The sequence below is a fragment of the Procambarus clarkii genome, chromosome 69, assembly GCF_040958095.1.
Source record: "Procambarus clarkii isolate CNS0578487 chromosome 69, FALCON_Pclarkii_2.0, whole genome shotgun sequence".
NCBI lineage: Eukaryota > Metazoa > Arthropoda > Malacostraca > Decapoda > Cambaridae > Procambarus > Procambarus clarkii.
In genome coordinates, this window is record NC_091218.1 from 28,182,163 (window position 1) to 28,200,568 (window position 18,406).

Genomic DNA, 18,406 nt, shown 5'->3' on the forward strand with positions numbered 1-18,406 from the left:
GGGGACAAGGCAAAAGGTACGAATTGTAAGGTGTAGTAGAGGGGACAGTAGTAGGAATAAGAACTGCAGAAGACCCAGTGACCCATACGAGGCAGCTCCTATTATAACCACCGAATGAGAAGGGGATAGTAATAGGAATAAGAAGAGGATAGCAAGGGAACGTAAGAGAAAACAATGAACAGAAAAGAGAGAAGAGAGAAAGAAAAGGAAAGAGAAATAAAGATAAATGGAAGGGTAAGCTTACGTTAGGTCACGTTTGTTAGAAAGATTAGAGCATTTGAGTATATACTGTGAAAGGAAAGAGTCCACAGCAACAAAGTCAGGACTCAAGTTCATGTTGGGTACATTGTGTATTAGAGCAGATTCAACAAGACGGCGTCTGTGTAGAGTAGGAGCAGGAAAGATTATTTTGGATGAAGAACAATCAATAGGATGATTAGAATCCCTAACATGACAGAAGAGAGCATTGTTTGTGTCTGCAGACTTAACACTTCTTTTGTGTTCCTAAGTCTGTCATTCAGTGTACGGCCAGTTTCGCCAAAGTATAGGAGAGGACAAGACGAACAGGAAATAGAGTAGACACCAGCAGCATTAGAAGCAGGAGGAGCAGTGTGAACTAGTGTGTTAGTTTGTTAGTTAGCAGTGTGAACTACGAAGTGTGTTAGTTTGTCGAAAGGCGAACTTTGTGTCAAGAGGACGAAAGGTATTAGTAAAAGCTTTATGTTCAGATACGAAGGGAAGGCATAGAACAGTGCTATTAGTGTTGGAAGCAGGTTTAGGATGAAAGAAATTTCGTTTAGCTTCAGAGTAGGCACAGTTGATGAAATGCAAAGGGTAACCAAGGCGAGAGAATGATTTGTAGTTAAAGTCAATTTCAGAATCAAGAAACTGAGGGTCGCTGATGCGTAGAGCGCGGAGGAAGAGAGAGACGAAGACACTTTTCTTAACAGGAGGAGGATGGTAGGAAAATTAGTGAATATACATGCCACTATGTATGGGTTTGCGGTAGACAGAGAGAGAGAACCCGGACACAGAGCTGTGAACGTGAACGTCAAGAAAAGGAAGGAGAGAATTAGATTCCCACTCAACTTTGAAATGCATAGAAGGAGCCAGATTGTTAAGAGAGGAGAAGAGAGGCTGGAAAAGACTAAAGTCATGAGGTCATAAAGCAAAAATGTCATCAACATAGCCAAGCCAGAGAGAGGGACGAGTATCAATAGAAGGAAAAAGAACAGTTTCGAAGTATTCCATGTAGAAATTATCAAGAAGAGGGGAGAGAGGGGAACCCATAGCGACACCGAAAGTTTGAGTGTAATATTTACCGTTGAAAGGGAAAGAGTTAGAGTCAACACAGAGTCTAATGAGTTCGAGGAAAACGTCAGTGGGAAGCGGGAGAAGGAGGCGGCCCTCTGACGCCTTTTGTCTAAGGAAAGAGAGAACGTCATCGAGCGGAACATTAGTGAACAGAGAGTCGACATCAAGACTAAGCATCTTACAAGAGGGTTGCAGGCGCAGTCTTTCTATGAAGTCCTGAGAGTAACGAAGGTGGGCAGGGGAAAAGTGCCAAGGTAAGGCGTCAGGGTTTTAGCGAGTCAGGAGGCAAGAGGATAGCTGATAGCCCCGTGAAGAAATGATAGGACGAAGAGGAACACCAGGTTTATGAGTCTTAGGAAGACCATAGAAATAAGGAAGAGAAGGGCAGATGACACGGAAACGTTTAATGAGATCAAAGTCAGGAGGGCAAAGACTAGAGAGCTGTCTTAGTTTGCGGTTAAAGGAAGTTTTGAGGCGATCCAAAGGGTTATAAGTCAGAGGAGCATAAGTGCGAGAGTCAGAGGGCAAGACATCTGCTTTTCGGAGGTAGTCCTCACGATCAAGGACAACCACCGAATTGCCTTTGTCGGAAGGAAGGATAAGAATAGAGTTGTTAGATTTCAGGGAGGCAAGGGCAAGCTGGAAGCGACGAGGAAGGTGGTGATTTTCAGAAAACAAGCTGTCAAGAACGGGGATAAGGGCCCCTCTAAAGGCAGACAGGTCCGAAAGAGTACTAGAGTTAGAATTGACAAAACTGTGAAAGGAACTAATGAGATCAATGCCACAGCGTGGGCCAGGGGAAGTAGCAAAAGAAAGACAAAGTCCAAGAAGTTCTTGCTGGCGCTTAGAAAGAGTGTAGGATGAAAGGTTGGTAACACAGTCAGAGAGAGAGAGTGAGTGAGTATTTGGCCAAAATACTGAATTAGACTTGTAATTAAACATATTCAGAAGAACTTGATCAGCTGGAGGGAGGGAGGGAATTATCAGGAGAAAGCGCAGATCCATTACGACTATATAGCACATGGAAGGGGTCAGAATAAGAATTAGGGATCGTACGGGGGGGAAGGAATGGTGCCCAACCACTTAGACGGTCGGAGGATTGAACCCCGACCTACATGAAGCGAGACCGTCGTTTTACCGTCCAGCTCAAGTGGTTGGGCAGTTTCCTCCCAACAGTCTTCAAGGTTAAACATACAAGGACATTTCCTTCACTTTTATTAGTTTAAATAACAATTAGTTGTGAGTCAATAAATACAGGTATAAGAGCGCCTGGCTCTGATGGAAGTAGAGAGACGGGGTCAGGGAGGATGCGCAGGGCGAGGTCACAGAGCCCTGGAGGTCACAGAGCCCTGGAGATCACAGAGCCTTGGAGGTCACACAGCCCTGGAGGTCACACAGCCCTGGAGGTCACACAGCCCTGGAGATCACAGAGCCCTGGAGGTCACAGTGCCCTAGAAGACAGCCTCCCGCAGGATACTGCCTGCCAAGAGGACACAGCCTCCTGCAGGACACGGCCCCCCCAAAGGACACATCTCCCCGCAAGACCCCCGCCCCCCAAGAGGACACAGCCTCCCGTAGAACACACGTGAGTGCCGTGTTCATTGAGAGGTGCACCCGACTTACACAATTCAGAACACTAAATTGGATCCCTAATTAAACTGAGCAAGTTGATAATTGACTAACTACTGGCTGATGGCAAGTCTGTGGTTGATGTGCGCCTCGCTCCGGCAGTTAGAGCCCAGCTGGGCCAGGCTATAGTAGCTTAATAGCTGAAACATGCACATAGCTTCGCCCCTGGTTAGGGGCGACCGGGAAATATAACGGGCGTCGTCCCCTTACAAGTGGGTATTCTCAAACTTATCTACATAACTGTCACAGTTTATTCAAACAGCGACAACAGACCCAACGGGAAAGAAAATGTGTTGGAGTTTGGTCACTAAATACATTTATAGGCATTAACAGTATAAATGATGATGATGATGATGATAATAATAATATTAATAACAATAATGATAATAGCAGGATGATCTGACAATACTTGGAACAAAAAATCAACGGGTAAAAGTCAAATTACAATGGACCAGACAAGTTGGCCTTCTTGGCGCATGCGCATGGCCTGGCGGTGCTGGGGCAACCATTCTTCCTAATAGAACGTCGCATTTTGACGTATACTCTACCTAAGGCCAACAAATTGTCGTACTAGAAAATGGTAGCGGCCCGCGAAAGTGACATACTGTCCCATTTTCTGTTTTGGGTCCTCTGGTAAGTTAGGATAAAGGCACTGTAGTATGACAGTTTCTTGACAATTGGAAACCTTAGGAGGACGGGCTGGATGGAGAGTGAAGGCACATTGCTGAGGGGGTGACAGCCTAATGTGATCATTCACCTTGCATCAAAACTTCATAATATCAGATAATACAATCTTTCCAGAAGGTAATGTATTTCCTTCAATACAATGTAATAATACAATACAAAACAATGGTAATATAATGTATTTCCAGAAGTCAAACTTACACTTCCTGAATAAATCTGCAATGATGGAAAAATGTCAAAGGAAGTTTTCGGAGAAAGTGTTATAAGGGAACCATGTAAATGAGCAAATTAATTCATTGCGACTGGAAGATAAATGGTAATTTTCATGTCCTGTTTCCCACAACGTGTAGAGAGAAAAGGAGAGGCTGTGGGGCGATCCTGAGAGCTAAGATGAAGAATATTACTCGAAATCGTTGTGCATTTTCTTCCATTCTAACTCTGAGCATGAGACCAGGACACTCTGAGGATGAGACCAGGACACTCTGAGCATGATAGTAGGAAACTGAGCATTTGAGCGGTAAACAGGGACGGAGAACAACATCCACTACTATTTATCAGGAGGCGGGAAGCCAACACCGTACCCCTGGGGAGCACCCACTGCCTCGTCGTCAGGACCAGCAGTAGATACGGCCATCTGCATGACAAAGGATAAACTATAAAGTATGACAAAGGTGCTTGTGCACACGCCCTAAACAGCTAATTAACCAGAAGAACATCGGATGAGAGGTGACGGATGAGGCCTTAACCTAATATTAACACAGTACGAACCTAACCTACCCACTCCCCACCCGCCCCACACACACACACAAATCATGACATTCATATAAATTAACATTCATTCGCAACGTTCATTTGTTGAGGCACCTGCGCTCCGGGTCACCAGAGGCCGCCACACCACTATGCTTCATGATGTCCTGGAGACGACATCTGGTGTCAGTAAGCATCCCTGCAGTTCCAGGTGCTCCAACAAGCATGAGAACAATCACAGCTGCTCTTACCAGACCAGGTGCGAGGAGACAAGTGCGGTGCATCGCGTGCTGTGAGGAAGACGTTTACGGTACTTGCTTACCAACACGCTGGAGAGCAGAGCAGGGAAGAAGTTGGGTCGCTGGCTTCAGCAGACCGTAGGACGTTCGAGGGAACACAGAACACTTGCTTCGTGCACTCGTTGTCTCTGTCAATACAGACGAGAGCAGCCACAAATGTCTAATTAAATTAATTAAATCCTCTTACTGGCTTGATTATCATCAAGTGACCCGGAGACAGGACTCAAGCTAAAAGATTGTCTTATCTAAGAACATGAGTCTTAGAGAAAATAAGACTCACTCACTCTCTTTAAGCAGGCGTTAAAGACCCCAACAGACGGCCAGTGCCCACGCCTTAACTAATATGTTACCAGCCAAAAATTATTCCAATAGCCTCGACTGTCTAATTTCATAAATGGAAGTGTGATGGTGTAAGGGGTGGCTCCGTCAGCCTCCTGCAGACACACACACAAGTTCCCAAAGACCTTCCCGGATCCCGAGCGTCCACGCCCCGGTAACTGGGGCGTCGCCTAGGAGCTCTACAGTGACTGGGCAGGTGTCATGATGTAGTTATAATGCAAGCTAATTTGAGTACACCACCCTTTGTTGCTCTCACTTTAGCTGTGCACATGGACTAAATGGGTCGACTGTATACATTAAAACGATCATATTTTTAATTTGGCAGAATTCTCACACTTAAGTTTAACTTGACTTCAAAATAGCAGGTTAGGTCTGTTTACATGACCCATTTAGCCTCAGGAAAGGAATAGTTTCAGGATGTGTATATACAACATTTGGACTGTCGTGGGAGGAGCGGTGGGCACTGGTGGTTCTTTCTGGGATGAAAAGGACCAGAAACTGACAGGCTGGTAGTAAATTTGGTTCTTTCAGTAGTTTCCTGTGCAAGCACATGTTCTGGAAACAGTTTCGTTTAACAGAGATGGAAGCTTTCTCCTGTACCTCCTTGTTATTTAAAAATTGTCTCCAGTACCAGCTTTCTTCTTGGGTTCTGCGAACAAGTGTTTTTTTTATATCATTGGTCCTTTTCCTGTACTTCACTAATGCCTCTCAGTAATAAATAATTATACAACAAGGACGCACCGGTCACATTGTTATGGCAGTCCTGTTAAGTGGTAGCAGAAGTTGGGAGAATCGAGACTTGAGCTGTTTTGTCCTGGTGAGCCCGCTATCACTGAACATGGCCCGGGAGGTGGCCTCGCAGAAACTGTACCATGCTGATGATCTGCTGGTTGGGGTGTGGTGCAGCAGGAGACTCCGTAGTGTCTTTCTGCAGCTGTCGGTGGTGGCACATGAAGCCGGCCACCAGCACAGAGATGACGGTACACATAGCCAAAAGCACAAACAGCGCCGAGAATCCTGGTGCTGGCAAACACACTCCATACACAACATCCTCACGGTGGCCCTTGAAGACGGTGACGCGGTCATCCAGCGCAGGAGTGAATTCTAGATCAGCCTCCGAGATGACCTGATAGTCGGAGGAGACGCCAATATTAGTGGCACGAGAATGACGGTCCAAAACCACATCGCGGCGTCGACGGCGAAGGTTTCTCGGACCCCAGGGGAAATCTTCCTTGTAGTTGGGGAGTTCAATTGTTTCACTGCCCTGGAGTGGCGTGCCATCAAGATATATCTGGGCGGATTGCTCATCCGGAATGACAAGAGGACCTTTGGGTACCTTGTTCTTATTTGCCATGGAGTCGAGGGAGGATTGTTGAGGTCTGGGCGCCTCGTCGTCTTTCTTATCGGCAAAACTAGAGACGTCGACATTGTTGGGAGGCTCCTGGTATTGGGCAGCGGGCTCTGCTGGAGAACCATAGGAGTCACTGGGCTGCCGTGGCAGGGCCTGACGACTGTAGTCTCCGAGTGGATTACCCGCAGTCGGTCTCTGACAATGGTCTGGGCAGCCAAAACGACAAATCTCAACTTTACAGCGTAAATGAACGGCCATAGAGTCGGGGAACTTGAAGGCGTGGAACTGGGCGTAGGTGAGGACAGTGGCCCGGCCATCGTTGTTGCGAAGCTTCAGGAATTTGGAGATCATCTTGGGACGCAGGACGCAGCCGTACTGATCACTCAGGTAGATGGGCGAGTTGACCCCGTCAGATGCCTCGCATGAAGTCACCCGCATGTCAAACTCTCCTGTAGATAAAAGGTCAGTTACTAGGGTAAGGTTGCACGGGCAAAGGATAGTGGTTTGCGTTACAAAGATAAATAAAAAGCACCGAGTTGCAAGGGCAAATGCTTGTACTGAACTGCAAGGGCAAATGCATGGCTGTGTTGCAAGAGAAAGAAGAAGTACTGTATACCAAGACCAAGATAGGAGCGAGGCACTCACCTGCCTGGTCGTTGATAGCGATGACCATGGTGAGGGTGGAGCCCAGTGGGACGATGCCCGTGATGGGCGAGGCCCAGGGACCCTTGCCGTCCTGTATCTCCATCCAACAGTCTACGTTGTCACCTGTGGGAATGTTGTGGCAAGTCAGTACTTGTTCATATACATCTGTTGCAAGAATGGCAAGAAATGTCCAAACTCTGCTGTCAACTTGGCTTTTAAAAAGCCAAGTTTTCATGAATTTATATATTTTTCCATTTTTTCTTATGAAATTATAAAGCTATCCATATCATTATTATGATTTTTTTCTTTAGTTAAAACTAAAGTAGATATATGACTGAACCTAACCAACCCTACCTAACCTAACCTAAACTAACATAAGTCAATAATTAATGTTTTTAATATAATATAATAATTAAAATAAACCAATTGGATTTTTTTTAAATAAAGAAAATCACTGACTTAAGCAAATCGGCCTTAATAGTACAATATATATATATATATATATATATATATATATATATATATATATATATATATATATATATATATATATAATGTATATTATAATATATATTATATATATATATATAATATATATATGTATATATATAATATATATATATACATATATATATATATGTATATATATATATATATATATATATATATATATATATATATATATATATACATATATATATATATATATATATATATATATATGTCGTACCTAATAGCCAGAACGCACTTCTCAGCCTACTATTCAAGGCCCGATTTGCCTAATAAGCCAAGTTTTCATGAATTAATGTTTTTTCGTCTACCTAACCTACCTAACCTAACCTAACCTAGCTTTTTTTGGCTACCTAACCTAACCTTACCTATAAATATAGGTTAGGTTAGGTTAGGTAGGGTTGGTTAGGTTCGGTCATATATCTACGTTAATTTTAACTCCAATAAAAAAAAATTGACCTCATACATAGAGAAAAGGGTTGCTTTATCATTTCATAAGAAAAAAATTATAGTAAATATATAATTTCAGGAAAACTTGGCTTATTAGGCAAATCGGGCCTTGAATAGTAGGCTGAGAAGTGAGTTCTGGCTACTAGGTACGACATATATATATATATATATATATATATAATGTCGTACCTAGTAGCCAGAACGCACTTCTCGGCCTACTATGCAAGGCCCGATTTGCCTAATAAGTCAAGTTTTCCAGAATTTCAAGATTTAAAAAAAAATTAATATGAAATTATAAAGATATCCATATCATTATGTATGAGCTAATTTTTGTTAAATTTGAGTTAAAACTAACGTAGATATATGACTGAACCTAACCAACCCTACCTAAACTAACCTAAAGTATCATAACTAAATCAATAATTTATGTTCTTATTATAATATAGTAATATTTAAAATAAACCAATAGGAAACAATTTATTGAAAATAAAAAAAATCACTCGGCCTATTAGGCAAATCAGGCCTTGCATAGTAGGCCGAGAAGTGCGTTCTGGCTACTGGGTCGACATTATATATATATATATATATATATATATATATATATATATATATATATATATATATATATATGTATATATATATATATATATATATATATATATATATATATATATATCTATATATATATATATATATATATATATATATATATGTATATATATATATATATATATATATATGTATATATATATATGTATATATATATATATATATATATATATATATATATATATAATGTCGACCCAGTAGCCAGAACGCACTTCTCGGCCTACTATGCAAGGCCTGATTTGCCTAATAGGCCGAGTGATTTTTTTTATTTTCAATAAATTGTTTCCTATTGGTTTATTTTAAGTAGCCAGAACTCACTTCTCAGCCTACTATTCAAGGCCCGATTTGCCTAATAAGCCAAGTTTTCCTGAATTAATATATTTACTATAATTTTTTTCTTATGAAATGATAAAGCAACCCTTTTCTCTATGTATGAGGTCAATTTTTTTTTATTGGAGTTAAAATTAACGTAGATATATGACCGAACCTAACCAACCCTACCTAACCTAACCTCTATTTATAGGTAAGGTTAGGTTAGGTAGCCAAAAAAAGCTAGGTTAGGTTAGGTAGGTTAGGTAGACGAAAAAACATTAGTTCATGAAAACTTGGCTTATTAGGCAAATCGGGCCTTGAATAGTAGGCTGAGAAGTGCGTTCTGGCTACTAGGTACGACATATATATATATATATATATATATATATATATATATATATATATATATATATATATATATATATATATATATATATATATATGCGAACAAGCCTGAATGGTCCCCAGGACTATATGCGAATGAAAACTCACACCCCAGAAGTGACTCGAACCCATACTCCCAGGAGCAACGCAACTGGTAACTACAGGGTGCCTTAATTCACTTGACCATCAGGGCCGTCAAAAGGAAGTGATAGCCGAGGCTATTTGAGCCACTTCCCCGACGGCAACTCGGATGGTAATCTTGGGCATAGCATTTCACCAAATCACCTCATTCTTTGGGGCACACGTGAGGAACACAAATGCGAACAAGCCTGAATGGTCCCCAGGACTATATGCGAATGAAAACTCACACCTGTTGAGAAAACTGTTGGGGTGTGAGTTTTCATTCGCATGTAGTCCTGGGGACCATTCAGGCTTGTTCGCATTTGTGTTCCTCACGTGTGCCCCAAAGAATGAGGTGATTTGGTGAAATGCTATGCCCAAGATTACCATCCGAGTTGCCGTCGGGGAAGTGGCTCAAATAGCCTCGGCTATCACTTCCTTTTGACGGCCGTGATGGTCAAGTGGATTAAGGCGCCCTGTAGTTACCAGTTGCGTTGCTCCTGGGAGTATGGGTTCGAGTCACTTCTGGGGTGTGAGTTTTCATTCATATATATATATATATATATATATATATATATATATATATATATATATATATATATATATATATATATATAAATGGAGAAGGGAGTACCACCTCTAGCTGGAAGAAGGGGGACCCTTAGCCTCGGAGGAAACCACGCATAACGCATTAGAGGGAATGTTTAGATCCCCTCCAATACAGTTTGTGTGCTTTTCTCCTACCACCCTCCTATATTATATATATATATATATATATATATATATATATATATATATATATATATATATATATATATATATATAATCAGTGTCAGACCATGAATGAATCATTAAGACAGGAATTTCCTTAAGTACTTTCACATTTAATAATACATCCTCAAATGGATGAATTTACAGTTCAGTGGATGTGGATATACGAGCAGTAAAGAGACGAGGTGAGGTACAATGTCTTTAATGTGATATTAATAAGTTATTAGTGAGTTAAATGTGTATCAGTGATCCTACTCAAATCGCTCTTTAACTGACCAATCAAAAATAGATCTAACGTGTTCAAACCTCTGCTAATATTCAAATTACATGATTTTGTAATCTGTATTAAAGCAGATTCATTAATGTTCCTACTGAAAAAGATTTTACAATTCGTTACTGAAGAAACTCTCTCCCAATCAATTTGATGAGAACTTTCTGACAAATGAACAAAGAAAGCATTAGGAAATTGGCCATGATATTCTTGATTACCTTGCTTATTAATTAATGAACCTTGTATTACTTCTCCCTGTTGAAATTATTGTCAATCTCGTTAAGCTATGTATAAAATAATGTAAATTTACTCTTAATAATGAATATTATTACAGACTTGTAATTTTTTTCCGAGTATCTGATTCTAAAATATCATCATCTCTGGTATGGGCTATTCATGCCTGTGCCACCACTTGGGTGGTTTAATCATCAATCAATCGATCATCTCCACAGCCCCACTCCTGTGCCAGTAAGTCCACTACGGGGTCTCCATAGCCAGTGCTACTTGGAACTTTTTGTTTCCAGTAGTTGAATCTAAAACAACAACAGCAACTCTATCCTCACACACACGACTTGATAATGGTCCAGGAAGGACCGTATGGTTTGGTCACCTGCGGATTGGTCACTGATGTGTGGTTTGGTCACCTGTGGATTGGTCACTGATGTGTGGTTTGTCACCAGGGTATAATCTATTCAGATGTGACAGGAGACACAGGCTACAAATGTGAGGTTAGCCTGTACACCAAAGACACTCATCTGCGCTGAAATGCTAAACGCCGCAAACGATATGGTGGAAGTGCAGATAATCAATTTTTAAATTCTAAATTTGGTAATTGTCCTTGTATGTTAGTTACCAAATGCAAATCGTCAGCAGTTTAAAGACAAACTTGTAAAAATAGAATGATGCTTAGAAAACCTCTCAAACCCTGCCCCTAACATCCTCTTTCTTTGTGATTTCAACTTAAAAGCATCTGAAATGGAAAAATGTGGCAAATACTGTTGTAGCAGAGAGAGAAGGAAGCAGTCTGAGTAAACAGTCACACACAAATGACCTCTTGCAGATGTGTGACAGATTTGCTTTAAACAAGCAAATAATCGAAGCGACTAGAAAAGAAAATTCCCCTAGACCTTATTTTTTTACAAAGAACGATGAACTGATTAGCGTTTCTAGCCGAAATGCTGTGTGTGTGTTAGTGGCTTTGCAAGAATGTAAGTACACCAATGTTATGTACTCTCACAAACCCAATCCAACCACTTGGGCTGGACTGTAGAGTGGCGGTCTCGCTTCATGCAGGTCGGCGTTCAATCCCCGATCGTCCAAGTGGTTGGGCACCATTCCTCCCCCCCCCCGTCCCATCCCAAATCCTTATCCTGACCCCTTCCAGGTGCTATAGTCGTAATGGTTTGGCGCTTTCCTCTGATAGTTCCCTTCCCATCACAAACGCAAGGTACCCTCTTGTATATAAATACAAATAAAAATAAATTTATGGACATAATAATCACATGTTACTCAGAACACAACATAATCGAAGCTCAAACAAGCATGAGCAACAGCCCTGAGCAGCCAGTCTCAACTCCAAGAGGAGGAAAATTCAGAAAATTCAAATTTAATAAAGGAACTCATTAACTGGGAACGAATAACCCAAGACCTCACATAACTATGCTGGGCAGAACAGCTAGATAACGCAAACTTAAAACCCACTGTATCGAGAAAATAGGCTCTTAGAAATATGTGGAAGGCACATATCACTAAGAAAAAAAAGAGAAAAAGATGAAATTGGAACGAGAACGGCGCTCCCTCTGTAAGGTAAGAAACCAACCAGCAGAACATCTCAAACTCTCCACTCTATCCCAACAAGGACAAGGAAGGATGTGTAGGGAAACAGAAATGATCGCACTCAAGCGGCAAGAATCATAGAAAATCCAAAAGTGGCAAAGAGAACAAAATGCCATTAGAGAAAGAGAGAGGAATCTGAAATCCCTTTTCTCCTATTCCAAACTAGAACATAGAACAACATGGAGCATTAAGGCCTGGTGTAAGGGGGACGGAACTATCACAGATGACAACTGTTATGACCCAATGTTTACATGATGTTATTAATATACACTCCGTCCTAACGTGTCAATAGAATCTAATAATTACTGTCATTTATTTAATAATATGTCAGTCATGTTTAAGTAACCAGGTGTGTTTTGACACTTCCATATCATTTTTTTTATTTTCTATTTCCTACCACAGACGTGGCCACACATTTACAGTGCTAACCAGAATATATACATTTTCTTCTGTCCTCCATGGATAGGATTAGAGATCTGTTAAACATATAATTCAGTGATTTATTGAACATATCAGTGAATGTATACGAATATTTGCAGATTGTATTTAATATATTTGGGCGATGTCAAACCGTTTAACTACGTATGAAAGATTGAGTGGTGTGTGTGAGTGTGTAATTACCTAAAAGTAATTACCTAAGTGTAGTTACAGGATGAGAGCTACGTGTGTGTGTGTGTGTGTGTGTGTGTGTGTGTGTGTGTGTGTGTGTGTACTCACCTAGTTGTACTCACCTAGTTGTGTTCGCAGGGGTTGAGCTCTGGCTCTTTGGTCCCGCCTCTCAACAGCCAATCAACAGGTGTGTGTACTCACATAGTTGTATTTGCGGGGGTTGAGCTCTGGCTCTTTGGTCCCGCCTCTCAACCGTCAATCAACTGATGTACAGATTCCTGAGCCTACTGGGCTCTGTCATATCTATATTTGAAAGTGTGTATGGAGTCAGCCTCCACCACATCACTTCCTAGTGCATTCCATTTACTAACTACTTTGACACTGAAAAAGTTCTTTCTAATGTCTCTGTGGCTCATTTGGGTACTCAGCTTCCACCTGTGTCCCCTTGTGCATGTGCCACCCGTGTTAAATAATCCATCCTTGTCCACCCTGTCAATTCCCCTGAGAATTTTGTATGTGGTGATCATGTCCCCCCTAGCTCTTCTGTCTTCCAGCGACGTGAGGTGCAGTTCACGTAGTCTGTCCTCATAACTCATGCCTCTTAGTTCTGGGACTAACCTAGTGGCATACCTCTGAACTTTTTCCAGCTTCGTCTTGTGCTTGACTAGGTACGGACTCCATGCTGGGGCTGCATACTCCAGGATTGGTCTTACATATGTGGTGTACAAGATTCTGAAGGATTCCTTACACAGGTTTCTGAAAGCAGTTCTGATGTTAGCCAGCCTCGCATAGGCCGCTGATGTTATTCTTTTGATGTGGGCTTCAGGAGACAGGCTTGGCGTGATATCAACTCCTAGATCTTTCTCTGTCCGTTTCGTGAAGGACTTCATCTCCCATTCGGTATCCAGTGACTGGCCTCCTAGTTCCTCCTCCTAGTTTCCTTACCTTACATTTACTTGTGTTGAACTTTAGTAGCCATTTGTCGGACCATTCCTTCAGTTTGTCTAGGTCATCTTGTAGCCTCATACTATCCTCCTCTGTCCTGATCCTCCTCATAATTTTCGCATCATCAGCAAACATCGAGAGGAACACATCGTGTGTATGTGTGTGTGTGTGTGTGTGTGTGTGTGTGTGTGTGTGTGTGTGTGTGTGTGTGTGTGTGTGTGTGTGTGTAGCAGTTAACGCCGTACTTTCCATCTCAGTTATGAGCTAGTAGATACAGATGAGCTAGTAGATACAGATGAGCTAGTAGATACAGATGAGCTAGTAGATACATGAGCTAGTAGATATTGATGAGCTAGTAGATATAGACAGTGTTGATGGCGTGGTGGCTCACCTCTGAAGTTGAGTTCGACCACCTCGAGGTCCGCGATCTTCATGGGCGGCTTGCTGGCCGTCTTCTCGTAGTCGTTGTACCACTCGCAGCGGAGTCGCTTGGCCTCGTCCCACACCTGCAACACTCCCCAGAGTTAGTGCGTCACTAAGGGGTTAGTATGTCACTAAGGGGGTTAGTACGTCACTAAGGGGGTTAGTACGTCACTAAGGGGGGTTAGTACGTCATTAAAGGGTGGGAGGGGGATTAGTACGTCACTAAAAATGCCAATAATAAATAACAATACAACAGCAGAATATGACAACAAATGAAATAAATTTGTTAGAATAAATGACAAATTCAAATAAATGACATCGAGCTTGGAACGTTCAAAACAGAACTTTAACTGAATTCTGGAAAATAAAATTAACATCAATGGGATCCTTGCGCTTGATGGTAGATGCTGCAAAAACTGGGCTCGAGGAGACTCTCCTTCCTTATTAAGACTTCTCAATAGCTCGGTCGACAGAGTTTCGGCCTCACACACAGGCCTGGGGTCCGCGGTTCGAGTCTCCTACAGCTCAGGTGAATGGAATATTTGCCTTTGAATATTTTGTCTCTTTTGAATCGCAGAGCCACGCCATTGTTCCTTTTATTTGATTAAAGGTTTTAATTGATTCAAATCCCAGGTACCTATTTACTGCTAGGTAACAGGAGCATAAGGGTGAAAGAAGCTCTGCCCATTGTTTCTCGCCGGTGCCCGGGATCGAACCCGGGACCACAGGATCACACGTCCAGTGTTCTGTCCGCTCAGCCACCGGCTCCCCGTGAAGGGGAGCTACATGTAGGCTATGGTAAATAACAGTGAGAATAGTGTCAAGAATGTTTGCCCTGAAACTGCCAGAAAAAAGGAATTCTGTGAATAATGAGTTTACTGCCGGGTCGTTTGTGCAGTGTTTAAACATTTGCACAGGTTCCTCCGCCTTCATCCCAAGAGAAGTGATCCAGGAAGGGAGAAGAACTATCAGGGGGGAAAGCGCTAAGCCATTACGACTATATAGCACTTGGAAGGAGTCAGGATAAGGATTTGAGATGGGATGGAAGTGGGGGGGGGGGGGAAATGTGCCCAACCACTTGGACGGTCGGGGATTGAACGCCGAACTGCATGAAGCGAGACCTTCGCTTTACCGTTTAATCCAAGTGGTTGGGGGTGAGATCCAGGAAGGTAGAGGCGGAACCTGCATCACTCTGTAACCTCACCATGCTGATCATTGGGTCCCAACCCTGGGTGTATATATATATATATATATATATATATATATATATATATATATATATATATATATATATAAATATATATATATATATATAATATATATATAATGTGTGTGTGTAAATCACGAAAAATAAACACGTGATTAAAAATGTGACAGTGTCAGAGCACGGAGGAAATTGAAATAGGAATTTCCCTAAGTACTTTCGTATATTAATACATCTGCAGAAGGAGTCACTCCTTCTGAAGACTTCTCCTTCTCAAGCACTCCTTCTGAAGATGTATTAATATACGAAAGTTCTTAGGGAAATTCCTGTTTCAATTTTCCTCCGTGCTCTGACACTGTCACATTTTTAATCACATGTTTATTTTTCGTTATTTACACACACATTATATATATATATATATATATATATATATATATATATATATATATATATGACAATGTCAGACCACGAAGGAAAAATGAAACAGACCTTCTGAAGATGTATTTAATATACGAAAGTACTTAAGGAAATTTCCTGTTTCATTTTTCCTTCGTGGTCTGACATTGTCACATTCTTAATCACGTGTTTATTTTCGTGATATACACACATATATATATATATATATATATATTGGTGTATACTGGCAGCAGGTTTTCTTTCAAACATGTTTCATTGAATATGACCGCATATTCTGTATTTATTATTTTCTGGTTTAGGGCTTCTATCCCTCTAACTATTTTCTTAGCATCAGGGCTTAATTGAAATAGGAGTTCTCCAAAACTCATTTTCGTACTTTTAAGGTGAAGAAAAGAAGTGATTTACTATAGAGTGTATTACACTTATTTGTATAATTTGCACGACGTTTCGAACCTCCATGGTTCATTCCCAAGTGAACAGATCTTACAATACTAGTTGATTTTATACCCGCATTAGGTCAGGTGATAATACAATGAAGGTGAAAACATGGGGGGATACATAAGGGATAAACATAGGGGCTGCAGAAGGCTTATTGGCCCATACGAGGCATCTCCTATCTAAACACAAAGATTAATCCAGTGTAATTGGCCTGTTATGTTGGACATTGTCTTCTGTGTTGGCATCGATATGTTCTTGTCTTGTCCTTACTCTCATGGTGGGTAGAGTAAATAGTTCCGTGATTTGGGTGTTCATATATATATATATATATATATATATATATATATATATATATATATATATATATATATATATATATATATATATATATGTCGTACCTAGTAGCCAGAACGCACTTCTCAGCCTACTATGCAAGGCCCGATTTGCCTAATAAGAAAAGTTTTCATGAATTAATTGTTTTTCGACTACCTAACCTACATAACCTAACCTAACTTTTTCGGCTACCTAACCTAACCTAACCTATAAAGATAGGTTAGGTAGGGTTGGTTAGGTTCGTTCATATATCTACGTTAATTTTAACTCCAATAAAAAAAATTGGACCTCATACATAATGAAATGGGTAGCTTTATCATTACATAAGAAAAATATTTGAGAAAGTATATTAATTCAGGAAAACTTGGCTTATTAGGAAAATCGGGCCTTGCATAGTAGGCCGAGAAGTGCGTTCTGGCTACTAGGTACGACACACACACATATATATATATAACCTAGAAGGGGTACCACCTCTGGTGCAAGTGTAGGGACCCATAGCCTCGGAGAAGAAAATAAAGAGTACTCAGAGAAGACCTTGTGGATCCTCACTGAACACTTTGATATTTTCTTCTCCTACCACCCCTATTCTTTTGGTATGTGTGTATATTTATCTAACTTTATTTGAAAATGTCATTACACAAAAAAAGTTACAATATTGATATATAAAATATATATATATATATAATATATATATAACATTACAAGTGGGAGGCGATGCAGAAAAACTAGTCACAAGACTAACAACCCAATCTAACGACCTATCTGTGTCTCAGTGAACATACCTTTTAACAAGCTCTTGACACCTCACTCTACACCGGAAAGTGATCGTATTCTTTCGCTGTGGCTCGAACACGTGAGCGTCTACAGTTCTCTACATACCTCGATGAGCTCAGCGTCGTACTGGACTATGATGGTGTTCTCGTAGAACTTGCCGCCCATGTCCGGCTTGGTGCCACAGCTGTCGTAGTAGATCTGGAACTCAAAATTGGAGCGTCCGGAATGCGGCTCCACGTACATGCAGTTGGGCTGGCCATACTGACCCTTGGAGAACACCAGACCCTGGAGGGAAGGAAGCTAAGTTAGAACAGTTGTGGTGCATAGTCCTGTTGGCAGTAATTGACGTTCATGTGATGAACCAAACCACACACCAGAATATTTTATATATATAAATATATATATATATATATATATATATATATATATATATATATATATATATATATATAAATATATATATATATATATATAAATATATATATATATATATATATATATATATATATATAAATATATATATATATATATATATATATATATATATATATATATATATATATATATATATATATATGTCGTACCTAGTAGCCAGAACTCACTTCTCAGCCTACTATTCAAGGCCCGATTTGCCTAATAAGCCAAGTTTTCCTGAATTAATATATTTACTATAATTTTTTTCTTATGAAATGATAAAGCAACCCTTTTCTCTATGTATGAGGTCAATTTTTTTTTATTGGAGCTAAAAGTAACGTAGATATATGACCGAACCTAACCAACCCTACCTAACCTAACCTAACCTAACCTATATTTATAGGTAAGGTTAGGTTAGGTAGCCAAAAAAAGCTAGGTTAGGTTAGGTTAGGTAGGTTAGGTAGACGAAAAAACATTAATTCATGAAAACTTGGCTTATTAGGCAAATCGGGCCTTGAATAGTAGGCTGAAAAGTGCGTTCTGGCTATTAGGTACGACATATATATATATATATATAT

The 18,406-nt window shown here is 40.5% G+C and overlaps 1 protein-coding gene across 2 annotated transcripts in view; it reads right to left on the bottom strand.

The window, feature by feature from the left end:
- Positions 1 to 2,516: 2,516 nt before the first annotated feature.
- LOC123772213 (miniature) overlaps positions 2,517 to 18,406 on the bottom strand; it is a 111,798-nt gene continuing 95,908 nt past the window's right edge. For both annotated transcript variants that reach the window (XM_069311309.1, XM_069311308.1), the window contains exons 4-7: positions 17,520 to 17,699; positions 14,217 to 14,331; positions 7,009 to 7,131; positions 2,517 to 6,812 (exon numbers count right to left, since the gene is read on the bottom strand). In XM_069311309.1, the coding sequence (XP_069167410.1) occupies positions 5,842 to 6,812; positions 7,009 to 7,131; positions 14,217 to 14,331; positions 17,520 to 17,699 (1,389 nt within the window). In that variant the 3' untranslated portion in view covers positions 2,517 to 5,841. The remainder of the gene's footprint in view (positions 6,813 to 7,008; positions 7,132 to 14,216; positions 14,332 to 17,519; positions 17,700 to 18,406) is intronic.